This window comes from Artibeus jamaicensis, unplaced genomic scaffold (assembly GCF_021234435.1).
Source record: "Artibeus jamaicensis isolate MK-2021 breed Jamaican fruit bat unplaced genomic scaffold, CSHL_Jam_final contig_3113, whole genome shotgun sequence".
Classification (NCBI taxonomy): domain Eukaryota; kingdom Metazoa; phylum Chordata; class Mammalia; order Chiroptera; family Phyllostomidae; genus Artibeus; species Artibeus jamaicensis.
Window position 1 is genome coordinate 2,335,831 of NW_026521719.1, and position 20,041 is coordinate 2,355,871.

At 38.0% G+C, this 20,041-nt stretch overlaps 2 protein-coding genes across 3 annotated transcripts in view; one reads left to right on the plus strand and one right to left on the minus strand.

Annotated features, from left to right (window-relative positions):
* PROS1 (protein S) overlaps nucleotides 1-8,656 on the minus strand; it is a 65,700-nt gene extending 57,044 nt beyond the window's left edge. Inside the window, exon 1 of the mRNA XM_037152356.2 lies at nucleotides 8,335-8,656. Coding sequence (XP_037008251.2) covers nucleotides 8,335-8,641 — 307 coding nt within the window. The 5' untranslated portion in view covers nucleotides 8,642-8,656. The remainder of the gene's footprint in view (nucleotides 1-8,334) is intronic.
* Nucleotides 8,657-16,686: 8,030 nt separating this feature from the next.
* The window catches only part of ARL13B (ADP ribosylation factor like GTPase 13B), a 71,791-nt gene continuing 68,436 nt past the window's right edge, over nucleotides 16,687-20,041 (plus strand). For both annotated transcript variants that reach the window (XM_053662984.1, XM_053662985.1), the window contains exon 1: nucleotides 16,687-17,029. In XM_053662984.1, the coding sequence (XP_053518959.1) occupies nucleotides 16,971-17,029 (59 nt within the window). In that variant the 5' untranslated portion in view covers nucleotides 16,687-16,970. The remainder of the gene's footprint in view (nucleotides 17,030-20,041) is intronic.

Consider the following 20,041-nt stretch of genomic DNA (forward strand, 5'->3'; position numbering starts at 1 on the left):
CATCCCAACCCACCCCCCAGTGCTCCCCACGTCCCTCCCATTTATACACCTCTTAGTTTTTGTCCATGTGTCCTTTATACTAGTTCCCGTAAATCCTTCCTTTTCCCCTTGAAATTCCCTTCCCTCTCCCCTCTAGTCACTGTCAGCCTGTTCTCTATTTCAGTGTCTTTTGTTATATTTTGCTTGCTTGTTTATTTTGTTGTTTAGGTTCCTGTTAAAGGTGAGATCATATGGTATTTGTCTTTCAACACCTGGCTTATTTCACTCAGCATAATGCTTTCCAGTTCCATCCATGCTGTTGCAAAGGGTAGGAGCTCCTTCTTTCTTTCTGCTGCATAGAATTCCATTGTGTAAATGTACCATAGTTTTTGGATCCATTCATTTACTGATGGGCACCTAGGTTGCTTCCAACTTTTCTTGGCTATTGTAAATTTTGCTTCTATGAACACTGGGGTGCATAGTTCTTTTGGATTGGTGTTTTAGGGTTCTTAGGATATAATCCTAGCAGTGGAATTGCTGGGTCAAAAGGCAGACTAATTTTTCGTTTTCTAAGAAAATTCCATACTGTTTTCCATAGTGGTTATACCAGTCTGCAATCCCACCAACAATGAATTAGGGTCCCCTCTTCTCCACAACCTCTCCAACACTTGTTGTTTGTTGCTTTGTTTATGATGGCCATTCTGACTGGTGTAAGGTGGTATTTCATTGTGGTTTTAATTTGCATCTCTCTGATGGCTAGCGATGTTGAGCATCTCTTCATGTGTCTCTGGATCTTCTGTATGTCCTCCTTGGAGAAGAGTCTGGTCAAGTCCTTTGCCCACTTTTTAATTGGGTTGCTTGTATTCTTAGACTGAAGTCGTAAAAGTTCTTTGTATATTTTGGAGATTAAACCCTTGTCTGGGGTATCATTGGCAAATATGTTTTCTCATATAGTTGGTTCTCTTTTTATTTTAATACTGTTTTCTTCAGCCATAAAAAGCATTATAACTATACTTTCTAAAGACATTCACTATTAAAATATTATCCATTTCCTTTTCATCTTTTTTGTTATACAGAATATATTACTTTTTTTGGCTGAGATATAAATGACATACAACATTAGTTTCAGATGTACATGATTTTATATATACTGTATACACATATATGTACTGTATATACATATATAAAATCACCCATAGAGTAAATTTTGTATCTGTGAGAACTTTTAAATTTTACTCTCTTAGTTTTTAAATATACAATATATTATTATTGTATTAATAATATATTAACAATATATTGTTATTAACTATAGTCACCATGCTGTACATTGTATTCCCAGGACTTATTTTATAACTGGAAGTTTATAACTTCCATACTGAGTATATTCTTTTTTAAAAGTATCAAATTCTTAATGACAATCATATTATAATATAAATGTATCAAATTAACATGTACAGTTTAAAATTTTAGTGTATATGACAAATATATTTCAACTTAAAATCTTTAATAAAAATTGAATTATTGCACATCTCCCCAAGTAATTATATGTATTTCCTACAAAACTGTAAAATAAAACAGGAATATTTAGATAAAAAGGATTTGCATCACTCAATAGAAGAGGAGTCAAACTCACTGTTTTTTGCAGCACTAAGGTGGCTTTTTTCTTCTACCATAACAAAACATAACCCTCAATCAAAGCATAGCAATTTAAAGATAATTTAGCTTTGCTAATGTCAGAGATCATCCAGCCGCTTCTCATTCACTGCATGGTGACATGAAATACAGTTGCCAGGATCTGAATTCTACCAACACTCAGTGAGCTCAGAAGAGCTTCAGATGAGACCTCAGCCCTTGCAGACTCTTGATTTTAGACTTGCAAGACCCTGAGCAGGTCCCTGGACTTGTGCCTGGATTTCTGACATATGAAACCAACAGATAATAAATTGTTTTTCTTTAAGACACTAAGTTTGTTGTAACTGTTACATGGCAATAGAAAACTAATGCAAAATGGCCTGTACAATTTGAAATCAGGTCAAATGTGTTAATATTGCTGATTTCATTTTATGGGCTAGCTAGGGCCACCAGCTTCAACTCTAATAGTTCTCTCGATTGGCTAATGCCAGCTAGTGAAACCTCAGCACATACTAAAATGACACTGAAAAGCCAGACATTCCTTGGCATAAGGTAAAAGAAAGAATTCACAAAGACTAGGGGACAGACATTCCGGCTTGAATATTTCATGCAGTTCCTACCTATTCACCTCCTCACTCATTCGTCCCACCCCACCCCCCCAAACATAAAAAAGAATATTACTCCATAATTATCATAGAAATAGATCAAGAAAAGTATTGTGGTGTTTTTTTTAAAGCATGTTACTGATTCTCCTCCCTAAACCAAAAACACTGGTGGGAGGGGCTAACTTTGAAATGGGCTCCCAGATCTCAGGTGCAATGGGAGGAACCCGATGTAGTTGAGCTTAGGTAGCAGCCTGGACTCACCTGACTCAAAGTCAGGGTGAGTGTACTGATCAAACCTTGGAGAAAATCCCCCTAGAATGAAATAGAAAGACAACTCACAAAATTATTCATTGAGTTTTTCATCCCAAATGTCCCTGTTCAGTCACAACCCAAAGAAATCACCATCTCTTTGTAACCACCAATCTTGAATCACTGATGAATCCAGAACCTCTTGAATGAAGGAGGAGAGGACTGATGCCCGTAAAGATCTGTATATAGCACTGCGAACTTCTCTCCCAGTTTTCTCCAAAACAAAATAACTGCACTGGGTAACTGCACTAGAGAAAGAGATTCCAAAAATCTGTAGTGATTATTGAGTATTGCGATGTGCAGACAAGATCCAGCGGTCAACCTGCCACAGCCAGAAACAAACACACACACAAACTATAGCCTCTCTCAAAAGTGGTCCCGAGAAGCCCTGGTGAAATAAAACCCTCCTAATGGGCAGACATACCAGCAGTAGTCCTCAGTGTTCACTTTGCCTGGAATGATAATTTACCTGAAATGAGACCCTATTCTACTCCCTGAATTGTTCAAATGGTCTGTCCAGTTATTCAGAAACCTGTAGAGAGCTAGATCTCAGACCTAGGGACAAGGAAGTTTGGGCAAGAACTGGCCCAGAGCTGAAATATTTGTGTTCCAGGTGATTATTCACAGGATGGCCTCACACCAGAGTTCTTAATCATAAGAGGGGACAGAATGACCCACTTAATGATTGTCAGTTGTGTTTCTTCTCATGGCAATCTAGTATAAGAGTCACAAACACATAAACCTGTAAGTGTCAGATAGGTATCATAAACAAGGGAAGAGAATTTGGTGAGAGACAATGGCCGGTGCTTGGAATTGTGGCAAACTGAGTTTCTGTCTAAAGAAAGCAGCTCTGAATCAGCTCTAGCTGGGTCTGTCCATGTTGGACCGCAGGCCTAGTGTTGCTGATCTTCCTTTGTTCATTTTTCAAGAGAAGTCATAAAACCTTCAGCTGTCGGAACTGGACGTACAACAGAATCTAACCAGCTACCTAGTGGACAGTTGATTAGTTAGAGCCTGTCCATCAGGGAGGAACAGCAACTTGTACCCAGAGAAAGAGACATTTATTCTTTATTTGGTTTATTTTTTGTCAGCGCCACTATTGGTAGACTAATTCAATGCTTTATGCTAAGCTACACAATATTACCTCTAACTAAAGAATTAACTCAATTAAGGAAATAAGTGAATGGGATGATTATTATGGTTTTCATTGGTCTTGTTCTGTACTCTAAGACCTTAAAGGAGCTAGCCTCAGGGAATGAAATACTGACCAATTATTGAGGGCTCAGTCACTGCCCTTGGGATACTACACTATCTTTTAATGTGGTTTGAAAAAAAAATGTAGCACCTTCTCAGTACGAGCAGTCATTCATATGTGGTACTTTTTTTCCTAAAGCTAAAATACACAAGTCAGGAATGGAGGTAGAAAGAAGGAAAGAAACACTTGTCATGATTTGAGGCTTAGTGCCAGTTATGCGTTGAACTGTGTCCCCTATAAAAATGGTGAAATCCTCATTCCCCAGTACTTGTGAATACAACTTTACATATTTGTAAAATGGAATGTTGAAGGTAATGAAGTTTAGACGAGGTCAGCCCTGGCTGGTATGGCTCAGTGGACTGAGTGCCAGCCTGCAAACCAAAGGGTCACCAGTTTGATTCACAGTCAGGGAATATGCCTGGTTTGCTTGCCAGGTCCCCAGAAGAGGGAGGCAAGAGGCAACCACATATAGATGTTTCTCTCCCTCTCTTTCTCCCTCCTTTCCCCTCGCTCTACAAATAAATAAATAATATCTTAAAATAAATAAAATCTTTAAAGTGGTAACTGAGTCACCACTTAAAAAAAAGACGAGGTCATAGCATGGTTGCTAATTCATTACGACTGGTGTTCTTATGAAAAGGGGAAATCTGGAACAGAGAGAGAGAGGTACAAGCAAAGACAGTGTGAAGACATAGGGAGAATGCTATATCCAAGCCAGGGAATGTCTTTGGAAACCAGAAGCCAGCAGAGAAGCGTGGAACAGATTCTTTCTCACAGTCCTCAGAAGGACCCAACCCTGATGACTCCTTGATCTGAGATTTCTAGTCTCCAAAACTGTGAGAGAATAAATTCTGTTGCTTAAACCACCCAGTTTGTGGTACTTTGTTCCAGCAGACCTAAGAAACTAATACAAAGACCTAATCTCGAATTTTTTGCTTTCTTCCCTCACAAATGGGTTCTGCCCATCCAGAAATTAAAGAACCAGGGAGGAATATATTCGTGCGGGGACCTAATATATTTTCTACTGAATTAAAAGATGAGCTGCTTTATGGCCATTTAAAGTTCTTGACTCTTGGTGAGAAAGAGAGGATTATCCTGGAATGACAATAATCCAGACAAAATAGTGCTGTTGCTGCATATAAACTAGGGTTAAAAGGGTAGTTACTATTCCACAATAACTTTTGTACACAGCAGAAACTGTAAAAGAAAAGATGGAAACAACCATCCACAGGTAGGAACCACAGGGCTCAGATGGTTTCAGATGAACGGTGTGGTTCTTTCAGCTCCTGGAGCAGACAAAAACCCAAACATGAGGAACTGCCTAAGAGTAAGAGAGATATGAACTGAGTAGTGAAGGATGAAGTCCATCATAAACACCAGCTCGAGATTATCAACAAGACAGTCAGGCAAGCCCTAAAGCGTACCTATATTCCCCTTTTTTATTATTATTTTTGGCATATAGTAGGTGTTGGTACACTACAATGTATCATTCTGTCCATAAGGCATAGCACATTGACAAGGGAGTGTGACAGAACTAGATGAGGCATGGATATCACCCAAGGATGCTCAACTAGGAAAGGGTGCCCTTGATCCTTCCTCTCTGGTTGTAGTGATAACCTATTGAGGAGGAGATACTTTCTGTTCGCATTACTAGATTACATTGTATTAGAAATGTATGCATATATTTGAAATACTATCAAATGGTTTTATAAAAAGAAGGTCCTGTGCATTTGTTGTACAGCCAATAATTAGAATGTGTAGACTTTTCTTGTTTCTGCTTCCTTCTCAGCATCTATTCCTTTGTGGGGCACTCTACCTGACTCTACTGAGATACCAATCACAAAACTCCAGAAATAAGCTAAGCTGATATGATGAGACTCTCTTTTTCTAGGGATTTCAATTGTGAATAGAGACACACAGGACTAGAAGGCAGTTAAAACTAAGTCATATGGTGGCAGCTCCTAACATAGTGACCACATGAGTTTCCATTATATTGATCACTTATACTTCCAAGTCCCTGGCTTCTCTAGACCTGGTTATTCAACTTGCCACTCAGTAGCCCTCCAATAAATCCACTCAGCTTCCTTCCTTCCTTCCTTCCTTCCTTCCTTCCTTCCTTCCTTCCTTCCTTCCTTCCTTCCTTCCTTCTTTCCTTCTCTCTTCCTCCCCTTCCTTCCCTTTACCCTTCCCTTCTCACTTTCCTTTACTTTCCTTCCCCTTTCCCGTCCCCCCTTCCTTTCCCTCCTTCCCCCTGCCCTTCTCTTTCCTTCCCTTCCCTTTTCTTTCCCTTCCTTCATTATCAATACCATTGCTTGCAGTTAAAGACTACTGATATATGTATTACCAGGCTTCTTATATTTTTTCTCATAATATTTTGAAAGTTTACATATGGATATAGAACATTTATCTATAAAGAGGCTATTAAGCTTGGTGAAAAGAAAAGGTCTATTGTGAAAAGCACCTCTGTGTTTCCTGGCATAGAATATGGCACAGAGTGTTGTTGTTGCTGCATACCAGAAATTGTTTCTAACTCTTCTAGCACCAACCCCAACTCTAACCAAACCTTGATAAAAACTCTCCATCAGTGCAACATTTTGAACTCTGAAAAAGAAAAGGAATTTAAGTTAAGACAAAGATGGATAAACAGTGAGAGGAATAGTCAGAGGTGAAAAGACAAGAGTAAAAAAAGAGAAGGAAAATAGGAATGAGTAATGTCTAGGATAGACTGTGTCTACCCAGAAGTGGAAGTCTCCACAGTGCCAAATTAGCACAGCTAAAAGGGGACTTGTCCCTTCCTCCAGTTCTCTTCACCACAGCCCTTAGCGGGAAATGACATGAAATATGTATACAATATATGTTTTAAATCTCTCTCTCCATATATACGTATGGTCTGAAAATGTCTGGAAAGTCAGTTAACATATCTGAACAATTTTTTTATTGTTAAAATGAAGGTAAACTGGATTTTTCACTCTCAAAACTAAACCTATGATTTGCTTTTCTTTAAATAGCAACTAAACATAAAGTATAAACCAAATATCTATATCTCAAATTTAAAATATTAAGGAGTAAATTAATTCCATCTGTATCACAGTTTCTTCATCAGCAAACCAAGATGACCTTCAATCCAACTGAACTACCAAATTGTTTAAAGTAAAGAAACCATAGAGACTTTATATGCTATACTGGTGGAATTAATTTATCTACTCTCATACTATCTATACATAACAAGTATATTTCTCTCCACACATAGTTTGAATACCTGCATATAATACACACACATATTCTCTTTAAGTGTGTCTAGATTCAATGAAAATACAACAATTTCTTTTTTAAAGGGCTTAGCAAATTCCTGTGATGATGAGCAGTAAGCATGGCAAGTCACTTTTGCTTCTTTCTCGTCTCCAAAGCACCGATTAACAGACAAATATTTGATTGTCTTCATGAACTACATAGAAGACAATAAGGTAATGCCTATGGGCCATATGCAGGCTTAATGATACAGGCTCGAGTGTTAAAGTTCTGCTATTGCAGTTCTTTCATATAAAATCAACAAATAATGTCTTAGCCTCTAAATTAGAATGTAAAATACCTCATTCACCCTCAGCAATAATTTATAAAAACTAGTGGATTGTTAGTAAATCCCCACTTAATTCTCCTGACATTAATTTTCAAATTTTTATACTGGAGCCTTATGCAGCCTAAAAGTTATTTGTAATTCAGAGTTTTTCTCTCCTATGCCATTTCCTGAGAATAAAACAACACAAGTAAACATTTTAAATCAATGAACATTCTTAAACTTCAGAAAACAAATTAACTGACAATGAAAATGTTCTAAATGCCTTAATACTTCTCATGTATTTTCCAGATAAAATGCAATATCCTGCCTTAAATCCAGACATGGGAACCTAAAGAACTGGGAATACAAAGATAAAGACAAAAATTCCTGCCACGACCTTAGATTACTGGCACTCAGTGTCAAAAACCCTCTGAGCAATACAATGTTTAACAAGCCTTTTGATTTCAAAGTCAGAAAATGACATCTGCCAACTGCTATCCAAAACTTCACTCATTCTAAAACAATTCGTTTGTCAATGTTGAAACAAGCAAACCAAGTTCAAAGTCGAGAAATTGCAAAAGGAAGAGAAGCTGCAGCAGGGGGTGCTCATTGGGGACAGGCGTGTGTACAAAGGAAAGATAGTGGGTTTCCTTTTCCCTCACTTTTATACTGTAATGTGCTTATCCCTGTCCTCCGACTGGGAACTCCAGCTGTTGGGGGCAAATGGGTAAAGCGTTCTAAATCCTTCAATACTTAGTGCCACTCGGGTTTTTCAGTCTGTCCTGTAGGCAACACATCATTCCCAGAGCAGGGCAAATACTGACTGTGCCCAACCATTAACACTGCGGGACAGATCCATGGCTGCTTCCATCAGCCGGTGGTCGTCCCGGCTTGCCGTAAACTTTCTAGGAGACTACAGCCCCTCGCAAAGAAATCCAACAAGGCTGGCAGTTCAGTCGGCATTGCTGGGGAAAGACAAGACGCTACTGACTACTCACAGTTTGCCTCTGCGATGGGAAACACCAAGAGGGCGAAACACGCCAGCAGCGCCCCGCAGCACCCACCGAGGACCCGCATGGCCAGGCCGGCAGAGGCGCGGGCGGGGACAGCGGCGCGTCTCGGTGGACCCTGAGCCCTCTGCGCGCAGCGGAGCTGCAAGCCCGGACCCCGCAGTAAGCCCCGGCGCGGCGGACTGCGGCGTTGCAGAGCCAGCCAGCCAGCGCGCCAGTGGAAAAGTGCGAGCCGGGGGCGGAGTGGACCGCCTGCTCCCAGCCCCCAGCTGAGGGGAAGTGATAACGAGGACATTTCCAGGAAGCTTTTGGGAGCTGGGGGCAGGGGGCAGGGCTCGGGGAATGTGTTGGAGGCCTAGTAAACACTGTGGAGACAGCCCTCCTTGCTGGTTTCCAAACTCGATCTGTTCCAGGGCTCCCGAAAGGGGTGTTTTCGAAGGGGCGGAGGAAGCAAACCCAGGAAAAAGCTCCGGCAAACTTAGATGGGAGGCTGAGTGGCCAAAAGCACTTTGAGGAATCGGAGGACCGGCTATCCCTTCTTAGAAGGAGAGGTCGTGAGAGATCGACGTTGGGGATGAGGACGTTAACCTAAACCTAGAAGTGAATGAGGACTCTAGGAAGACTTGTCAGAGAGCAGAGATAATGGAAGCAAATGGGATAGTTTTGATAATCACCATTTTTATTTTGTACTTGCATGTATGGTGTAAAAAAGGAAAAACTACAGCAAAAAATGTTTTGAGGAAAGAAGAGAATATTAAATTCTATCACCTTCGAGCAGCTCGTTATTTTTTCTATATATTACCTCTGCTTTTTGTGCTTAGAGATATACATTTGAATACATTATTTAATGTTTAAGGTGCTTGTGGAACTAAACTGCCTGGATTTAAAACATAATACTCTGCCACTTACTAGCTAAGTAACCTTAAGCAAATTAGCCTCTCCAAGTCTCAGTTGTATCGTCTCTAAAATGGAGATAATAGTGTTAAAGTAAGTGATAACGTAAGGATTTAAGGAGATAACACATGTAAATTAGTGTGTATTAAATAGTAGTACTTAAGGCTTATTTATTATCCCTTGTAGTATTTCTGATCAAATGAACATATAAGTTGATTTCCTATGTGTGTGCACAAAGCTTGATGGGCTGATCATCTTTCGAGAGTCTCTTCCAGCTCTAGCTTTCTGTGGTCTGTGATCCAGCTGGATGGAAGTTGATGCTAGTCACTTTTTTCTACAAGAATATTTGCAAAGGAATTATTGAATGTTTTTGAACCTTCCCTCTTTTAATTCTCCTTCTTACTGTCTGACTCAACCACGTCAGTCTATTCACCACTTTATTCCCAGCTCCAGATCAGTTAATTATAAATAAAAATCTAATCTCTGTGGGTTTTTTGGGGGGGTGGGGGGTGTGCTAGCAATCATAACAAACAAAATAACCTTTCAGCAGTATATTAATTTATTAAATGCTTTTAGGCCACCAGGCTTTTGAGCAGAGGCTTCATTTGCAACTCTCCTCGTTTTGTGAGAAAGAATTAAGAGTGGAATATCAATTTTGAGATCCCCAAATTTCACAAGGAGGGAAAACCTCCAAAATTTTGAATCAACGACATTCATAACATGTCACCTCCAGTACAGATATTAAAAAAAAAGATTGTAAAGAACATGAGGAAAGGAATGTTAGAGAAACAGAGGAGTGAATACTTAAAAGGAAAATCTGACTCTTCCAAAGACTTCAGGCTGAAGTGAGTGGACACTTTATGGGGAATTAACCAGAATTCAGACATGCTGCAAAGAAGCAGAAGAGGTAGCATGGGTTTTCCAGGATCTTCTTCACATGGAGCGGAAATGCAGCATTGGGATTGATTTTGACCGAATGACCATGTCTTCAGCATGTTATTTTTGAGTTATACATTACTTACTGATGTTAAATAGAGTAGTTACAATTGTTATTTAATCTTTGGTTGCAATAAAGTGCACAGGTGTTGAGGGATTTTTTTCCCCATCTAAATATTGTGTTGTTGGAATTACTCTGTAGTTTGGTTTTTAGTATTAGCAAGTCAAAACTATACTAGACCCTTTGTCTAGGCAGCCACTTATTAGATGGTGACTCCTGTTTTGTAATTTGCATTTTACTCTCGTATATTTCACATCCTACCACCAACACATATCATCCTTCTTGTTCCAACCTTGTCGTAGAGAAATGCTTGCCAAAAAGTGCAAACTAGTCTTTGATGGGTGCCTGTTACATATATTGGTGGTAGATACCATGAAATCCCTCTTCTCAAATGAACTTAGTGTCTAGTTTGAGATGTAATTAATGCCTATCTGTATAAGAGCAATATAGACAATACAAATAGTGTCTTATAAATTACAGAAAGTGTGCTATAGAAATTCAGAGATGGAAGAAAAGGTTAGGGCGGGTTTGGGATTTGACTTAGGTCGTTTCTTTCTCTTTTTTAAAAGATTTTATTTATTTATTTTTAGAGGGGAAGGGAAGGAGAGAGGGAGAGAAACGTCACTGTGTGGTTGCCCCTAGAGTGTCCCCTACTGGGGAACTGGCCTGCAACCCAGGCATGTGCCCGACTGGGAATCGAACCGGGGCCCTTTGGTTCATAGACCAGCACTCAATCAACTGAGCTACACCAGCCAGGGCAGGTTTTTTCTGATAGGGCAAGTTTCAGGCAATTTACTTATTCTTGGTGTACAGTTGTCCTGATATTTTACTTGATTTTAGCATATAATTTATAGTTATTTGTTTTTCTGGTTTTGTTAATTAGCTGCAGAACAATGTAATCTCTTGTGTTTCATGTTTCACCAAAGTCCCAAATAAAGGTGATGTTCTAAAAAATAAAAGTATAACACCCAAATTTTTTTAAAGTATCTTTTTAATACCACAAATGTGTATCACATTGCTACCAACTGTAGTCAGTGCTGAAAAATTATGTATCATACCTATATTGTAATGTTAAACTTGAAAAATTATATAGAGAAATTTTAAGACTTAAAATTCAGTAATATATTTTTTGAATAAAATTTTTGGATTTTTAATTTATCTCAGAACTTCACTCTGTGATGGTGATATCTGGCTTTAGGTCAATATCAGCAAACACTTGGTCAATTTTATCTGGCCAAAGTTGTTTTCAGTACAGTTATAAATATGCAACTAAATCTATCCAAACTTTAATTCCTAACCTAATCTCATTCCCAGTCCTAATTCTAGCCCCATTCCCTTACCTAGTTTTATACATCTTCATATGATCTTCTACTAATATATGGTCTAGTTTACTTAATTTTTTAAATATCTGCCTCCTCATCCTTCCCACTACTAGAATGTAGATCCTAGAGAATAGGACTTTCAAAAAAATTTTTTGTTTACAACTATATTTCTAGTGCCCAGAACGGTGACTGGCACATAAACATTCAATTTAACAGTGCAAGCCTGAGAACATTTATGCCAAAATATCCACAGAGATCATTTCCAATGATGGAGTTATGGATCATTTTTCCTTTTGCTGATTTATACAGGGTGGGGCAAAAGTAGTTTTACAGTTGTCAGTATGGGAAACAGTTAATTCTTATGTTATTATTTATTAATTATTGTACTATTTTTCATACAAATAACTGTAAACCTACTTTTGCCCCACCCTGTCCTTTTTTCCCCATAATAATATTTTAATATTTTCTTGGTGAAACCAATCAGGCTAAAGTGTTTAAATCATAGGCAGCGAGGACTAGTAGTTTTATTTGCTGGTTTTTTGTATGTTTATTTGTTTTAGAAACGGTAGTGATTTTTTGTGGTTGTACTTTAAGAATGTTACCTTGTGAAATGTTTACAAAATGGATCAGAGCTGGGGAGAATTAGAAACCAAGTAACAGACAACAAATAAATGTTGGCAAGGATGTAGAGAAAAGGGAACACTTGTACACAGTTGGTGGTGATGTAAATTGGCACAGCCATACAGAAGACAGTACAGAAGTTTCCTGAGAAACTAAAATCAGAATACATATATATATATATATATATATATATATATATAGTAACATAAAATACTATATGTTTTAGTACTAAAATATTCAAATTATATACATATATACATAGAACCACTACATGTATAGTACATATAGGAAAATTGTGTGATCCAACAATCCCAGTTTTAGGTACAGAACCAAAGGAAATGAAATCACTATCTCACAGAGATATCTATGCTTCCATGTTTAGCATTGTTCACAGTAGCCAAGATATGAAAAAAAACGAAGTGTACATCCACAGATGAATGGATAAGCCAATGTTATATATAAATGTATTATGTAATTATGTGTTATATGTACCAGATATATACTATATGTTCATATACATTGTATATATGTGATATATAATAGAATATTATTAAGACTCACCCCCAAAAAGAAAATCCCACCATTTGTGACAATATGGATAAAACTGGAGGGTAAAATTCCAGTAAAATAAACCAGACAGAGAAAGACAAATACTTCATGGTATTATATATATGCAGAATTATAAAAGGTCAAGTCATTGGAACAGAGTAGAATGGTGATTGACAGATGCTAAGGGATATGGGAGAAGGGGAGAAGTTGGTAAGACACAAATTTTTGATAAGATGAATAAGTCTATTCCTATAAGCAGCCTGAGGTGACCTCTGAAAATGGTTCACTATTCACTTGACCAAGAAAAACCCACAAAATCATGAAAAGCAAAAAGGTTCAAATTGTGTTGCCTTTAAGAACAGCTGTAAAACAGCCCAGGCCTTCAAGGATATGCATATGTCTAAAGCCACCAAGTGTCTGAAGGATGTGACTTCACAGGAGCAACTTGTGCCATTCCCTCATTACCGTGGTGGAGTTGGTAGGTGTGCCCAGGGCCAAGCAGTGGGGCTGGGCACAGGGTCGGTGGTCCCAGTGGAGTGCTGAAACTTTGCTGAACATGCTTTAAAATGCAGAAGGTAATGCTGAACTTGAAGGTTTAGATGGAGATTCTCTGGTCATTAAGCACATCCAGAGAGCAAGGTTCCCGAGGTGCAGTGCAGAGCCCATATGTGAGCTCTCCCTTCCACACTGAGATGATCCTTACTGCAAAAGATCAGATTGTTCCTGAACCAGAAGAGGAGGTTGCATAAAAGAAAAAGCTATCCCAGAGGAAACTGAAGAAACAAAAACTTATGGACCAGGTGTAAATTCAGCATCAAATAAATGCTAATAAAAGTAAAAGCAGGAAAAGAAGATGAATAAGTTTTGAGCATCTGATATAAAGCATGGTGACTCGTTAATTACACTGTATCGTACATTTGAAATTTGCTACAAGAGTAGATCTCAAATGTTCTCACCAAAAAAAAAAAAAAGATTATGTGAGGTGATAAATGTGCTAATTAACTCAATTGTGGGAATAATTTCTCAATGTCTATGTATACCAAATCATTATATTTTGCACTTTATATGTATGATGATTTTATTTGTCAATTATACCTTCATCAAGCTGGTAAAAATAAAAGAAACTAAGTAACACTTAGGATATTATTTCAACAATCCCAGAGAGATGAAATGAGATTCTTAACTAGAATAATGGCAGTAAGACTTTCTTCGACATTCAGAATAAACTAGGTTATAATGTGATAAAACTGTCACAATATTACAGTGGCTTTAGTTAACAAGTGTTTATTTCTTGCTCGTAGGAAGTCTGCTTTAGGACTTTGGAAGCAGCTGTCCTCTGGGTGTTGGCTCAGCTTTCCATGCTGTTCTGATTTTATATTACTTCAAAGTTAACAAAAGCTGCCACACTTCACATTGCAAGGGAAAGGAGAACATAGGAAATTGTGCATCAGCTTTTAAATGCTTTCACCAACAAGTGACACAACTACTGCCATGCACATTTCACTGGACAAAGCAAATTTATGACTTCAAGAGTGGGAATAACAATTTCACGTGGTTATAAGAAAAAGAGAACTAGAAATAATGATCAACACATAAGTTTACCAAAGCACTTACCATATTGAAAAGTAATATTCAACTCAGTTATCTAACTGACTGACTGAATGTTGGCACCAGAAGTGTTTGGTAATGTATCACTGTTAGAACTAAGAAAGCCGTGGAGTAGAGCTGGGTTGATTATATTATTAAAAAAAGGGTGTTGAATATGGCTCTAGAAATGCTCAAGAAACGTCCACATAGTAAGTCCCTTAGGCACAGACATAATAATTGGATTCGCTAGGAGAACATGTTTTTAAAAAGGAAAGCAAAGGAAAAGGAATGATCAATGAGATCAAAAGAGAACCAGAACAGTGTGTAATTGTGAAAAGCCAAGGGGGGAAAGAGATTTAGAAAAGTTAAAAGTATGAAATTTTGTGAAAGAAAAGGAGAACTGCTCTAGTAATTTGGAAGACATAAGTTATAAACACATATAAATTATATGTTTCGAGTAGCTTGATGGGACAGAAGTACAATCACCATGAGTTGATAAAAAGACTGGACAGAAGAAATAGTGCTTTTAGGTTTGTGAACCATTAATTTACAAAGTTGGATTGTGGAATTAAAGAGTTAGCAGAACAGTAGTAACCTGGCTCATAATTAAGGACGTGTGGCCTTACCTTGCCCTGCCCTCTTAACCCCACCTCACCCCGGCAATTGTAACCTAGCGAAATGTTAGGAAAAACATTGAGAGGAATATATTTAAGATGTTGGACAAAGAAAAAATAATTAAAGGAACAGGATTTCAGAAAAGTGGACAATGGTGTTTGTCAGGGTCCCAAGAAAGTGAATAATCTTGGAAAAAAAGAGGTAGATGTTGTGGGCTATTAGAAATTAAAAAACAGGGAAGGAAGAAAAATAGTGAAGGTACCATTTAACTTTTTCATTAGTACTGTATAATAGAGGCATTTCAGTATATGCACAGGACAATGTGGGCAGGAGGCAGCATCTAGTATTGATGAGGAAAGACAGTTATTTTAGGAAAATCAGTAGAAATTATGTATCCATGAGCAAGTGGAAAAAAAGTCGAAGATATGAAGGCAGGAAAGTGAGAATGGTGAAAAATATCCTATCAGTTAGGAGGGAGGTAGGAGGATAAGTGCCATTAACATTTAAGAGACAAGTAACACCCACTTCAAAATCTGCTATTATTTGTTAGAAACTGCACACGAGCTGTATATCTCTCTTTTCATCATTTTGGCAACCTTGTAAAGTAGGTATCATTATTCTCATTTTACAGTTGAGGCACTTTGTTTCAGAGACAGTAAACTATAAATGGTGTATATGGGTTTGAATTAGGATTACATACGTTAGTAAAGGGAAGAGAATAATTTTAAACCTAAATCTACCTTAGTTTCAAACCACTATTTTCTCCTGGATACTCTGGGATGGCCAGGGTCTATTTCCTTTTATGAGGATATAAAAATATGTTAGCAGAAACAAAGTATGCACAGGCCCCTATATATTATGCATGTATTATTTCACATAGAAATGCACTTCCTTTTTGCAAGGCTATAGAAAGAAATACAGATATTACATATCTGTTTAAATAAAACAGATTACAAAACGGCCTGTAGATCACCTTCTCTATCTTGCAGAAACCAAACAGCTAGCAATCTATGTGTCTAAAAATCCTGGAAAGGACATATATCGAAATGTTAACAATGGTTATCTTTGCCTGATGACTATGTGATATGATTTTCTTCGTACTTTTAGTGTTTGTTTTTACATTTTCTACAATGAACATATTTCTTTAGTAGTCATACCCCCACACAATAAATATAAAATTCTATTTCACATTTTATGTAACTAAAGCAATATCATTATACCGATGAAAACATCACCTCATCTGCCTACTGATATAATTAGCAAATGAGTTGTCTTCTTGTCCATATAATTATTGCCCCAGCGTATTGTTTCTATAGCTGTGCAATCAAGAGTCTGCAGAAATCTCAGTTCATCCTTATCCCTGGTGTATAAAACACAACAAAACACGCATAAGACCTGAGATCTTTGGATCTCAGTTGTGGTTAGACATAGATGAGGAGCAGCACCCTCGGCTGGTAACACACTTTTGGATAGCTGTGCAGGTAAACCTCGCTAGACATTTCTCAGGGATCCCTCAGTTCATCTCCAAACTGTCCTGTTGCCAAGCAACAGAACCACTTTTCCCAGAGCCCCACCTCCTTCTTTTAGACCCCTCCCCCTTCTCCCTCCTGTCTCCCCAGTAAAAAACCTCCCCTTCAGCCACTCAGATGCCTGGAACGTCGGTCTCCGAACCACGATTGGAGGAGTACAAGGGCGGTGCTTGGGAAGAACCTTACCAGCCTGGGAGGGGCCTTTCACGCCTTGGAGGAACGTCAGCACGTCGACGCGGGGCTTTTCTGTGGTCGGCGCCGCTAATCCTTCTTTGGTCTGTGAATTGGCGCCCCTTTTTCGCTTGTCCCAGGCTTGTAGGACAGTCGATGTCCGCTTAAGGGCTGGGGGTATTACACGAACTTTGTCCTCGGACTGACGGTCCTCACCTCCCTCTAGTTCTTTCCTCCCGCCTTAACCGCGGCCGCTTCGGGATTCGGCCCGGGGGCAACTAGGGGCCCACACTTGCTCGGGGCTCGGATGGGAGGCGGAGGGAGGAGCAGCGGCCTGGGATGTTCAGTCTGATGGCCAATTGCTGCAGCTGGCTCAAGCGGCGGCGGGAGCCCGTCAGGTAGGCTGGAGCTGGCTGGCCCTGCGCCTTTTAGGAGATCCCCCTGGACGCGAACGGAGGAGCTGGGAGTGGAGCCTCCTCCCCTCTGTTGTGCTCGGTGGATCCTGTCCCAGGCTGCGGGGGATGCTTTCACTCCCAGTTTTGATTTGTCCCCAGAGGGAAGGATACGAGGATGTTACCTTTTTATCTACTTGCATTTAAGTCATCAGCAGAGCTTATTATTGTTATAACTTAAATGTGTTTAAATTTCTTAAGTTTTGGGTTTTGCACACGTGTGTATGGAATTGGAAACGGTTATTTTTCCTCTGAAGTTTTTGTAATGAGAATTTTTTTTTGAGTAGAGAAGCATGGGTTATAGTTTGCATAAATCCACACATCCCTTTCCAACACACACACACACACACACACACGCTTTGTTTGAGGACTTAATTGGGCTTGAAATCTGGCCCCTTTGCTTCATAATTATAGTGTATGACTTTAACATTTTTGGCCCCACCTTCCTCATATATTAAATGAGGAGTGATAATATCTCTTCTTTAGGAGTGTTGTATTAAATGCGAGTAACCGATGGAAAGTGTTTTCTTAACAATAGCTAAGCGTCAGTTTTCTTATGAATCCTAGTTAATTCTTTTAATTAAAAGAGCCCAATTCTTAACTTTTTATTTCGAAGTGCTAGATATATTTTCATTGCCCGCTACTAGATATTTATTCATTTCTCAACAAATATTTATTGAGAAAATAATCATGTGCCAGACACTGTATTAGAAAAGTCAGTGAAAATGATGTTTTTTATAATTGAGAGGCTCAATATATAAAGAAAGCTTAAGTTCGTTACTTTTTATAAATATTGACTTCTTACGGGTCTACTTAGGAATTAGGCCAAAGGTAAATTGTAGTGAAGTTGGAGATTTTTTAAATTGTTAATATTTCAAATAGTGTTTGCAGTAGGATGAACTAACTTTTAAAGAATAAATCTGAAAAGCGATACTTATAAGGAAAATATGTCTACATTTGGAAAAGAAATTTTCTCTAAATGAAACTTAAAATTATCTCCCCTTTATTAACTCATTTGGATTTGAGTGTTTTAAATGTAAATAATATGATTGACTGACAGTCAAAGATGTGTTCGGGTGTATAGATTTGTTTTAATCATGTTCTGTGATGATTACAGAGTCTCTACTAAGATTTGAGGATCATTCATAATAAACGGTCCCTTAATTTTTTTCTATTTCTGCTTTTTAAAATGTATTTTGTTTTTTGAAAGGAGCAATGCCTTGAGTCCATTTAACTAAAAACTCCAAAAAAGCTTGCAGTGCAAAGTGTTCAATTAAACTCATTACTCTTTGTGTTTGTTTTTCATAGCAGTGTAGTGTAATCTTGGAGGTAGTTGTTTAAAGAAAAGACAGGGTTCAGAGAAAGGACAATGTGTTGATGTCCAAGTGGCTTCTACATCTGTGTTGTCCAGAAGAATAGTGACCAGCTGCATGTGGCTGGTGAACATTTGTAATGTGGCTAGTCCAAATTGAGATACTATAAGTATAAAATACAAAGTGGATTTAGAAGGTTTATTATACAAAAAAGAAAATAAGTAAATGTCTAATGTCTTTTATAGTGTGATTACATGTTGAAATGACTTTTGCATATATAGGATTAAATAAAATATAATATTAAATGAATTTCATCGTATATTTTCACTTTTTAAAGATGCATTTACTAGAAACTTGGAACTTACATATGTGGTTTACAGTATATTTGTATTCGACCTCTCCGATCTAGATCATGGTCTAATATAGTCAGCATTGGTAAATACTTCTCAGTGTTGGATAGGGTTAACTGTCAAAGGAATGAAAAACAAGTTGGATTACACCCATCTTTTAAGTATCATTGTTAAATGCCAAATTTATAACAAGGGCTAAATAAATATTTGCAAAATATAGTATGCAGTTTAATCAGCAGTATCCATCTTAATGTAAAAAATGTTCACAAGTGGTTCCAGTTACTAGAATAAAGGAGAGGTGAGCAAACTGATTAAAAGTATATATCGAATTTTGTGCTTTTATGATCTGTTGTTTTGTATTTTTAAAATTTTTGTTCATGCTGCTCCTCATTGAGATTCCTCTTCATGTTTATATTTTATGAAGATATGTTTGCAAATGTGGGTATAAGATGTTTATTAATACATTATGTTCTAACATTACCTTGCTGACTTATCTAATATATCATGCACTTTTGGAGTTTACCTACCCCAAAAGTGCTCACTTAGATGTTCTCCCCATGAGCATATTATTCTAGAGAACTGGAATCAGAGATTAGGTGCTGTATTCAGAATGTGTGATATGGACAAGGCAGGAGTCAGAGATCAAGTGTTAAGGCACAAGTCCAGGTGAGGGGTCAGGATCAGGCTGCCAGGCAATTCAGAGACAACATGTTGTTACTTAACCACCAGTCAGAATCTGAACCTAGGCTTTCAATCTGTGTAAATTACTCTTGGCTAGACTAATAGCTAGACCCATAGTTAAGTGTTTTGCTCTTACAGAAGCAGCATAATATAGTGTTTTTTTAATTTTTTTTTATTTTGAGACTTTAATATAGTGGTCAGAGCTAAGAAATTAACTTTGGTACAATACTATTAAGTAAATTATAGGGTTTATTCTGAGTTCACCAGTTTTAGCACATAATGCCCCCTCCCCTCACATGCTTTTTTTCCTGTCCAAGATCTATTCCAGGATTCCATATTGCTTTGTCATGTCTCTTTGGTCTCCCTCAATCTGTAATTGTTCTTCACTCTTTTCTTGTCTTTTATAACCTTGAGACTTTGAAGAGTACTTGTCACTTGTTTTGTAGAATACCCAATGTGTTTGGTGGTTTCTTGTAATTTGATAAAATAGTGTTGGATTAATTTGGCAGAGGGGTACCACAGAGATGAGATATCCCTCTCAGTACTTTACATCAAGGGATGTGTGATGTCCCTATGTCTTATAACTGGTGGTGGTATCCTTGATCACTTGGTAT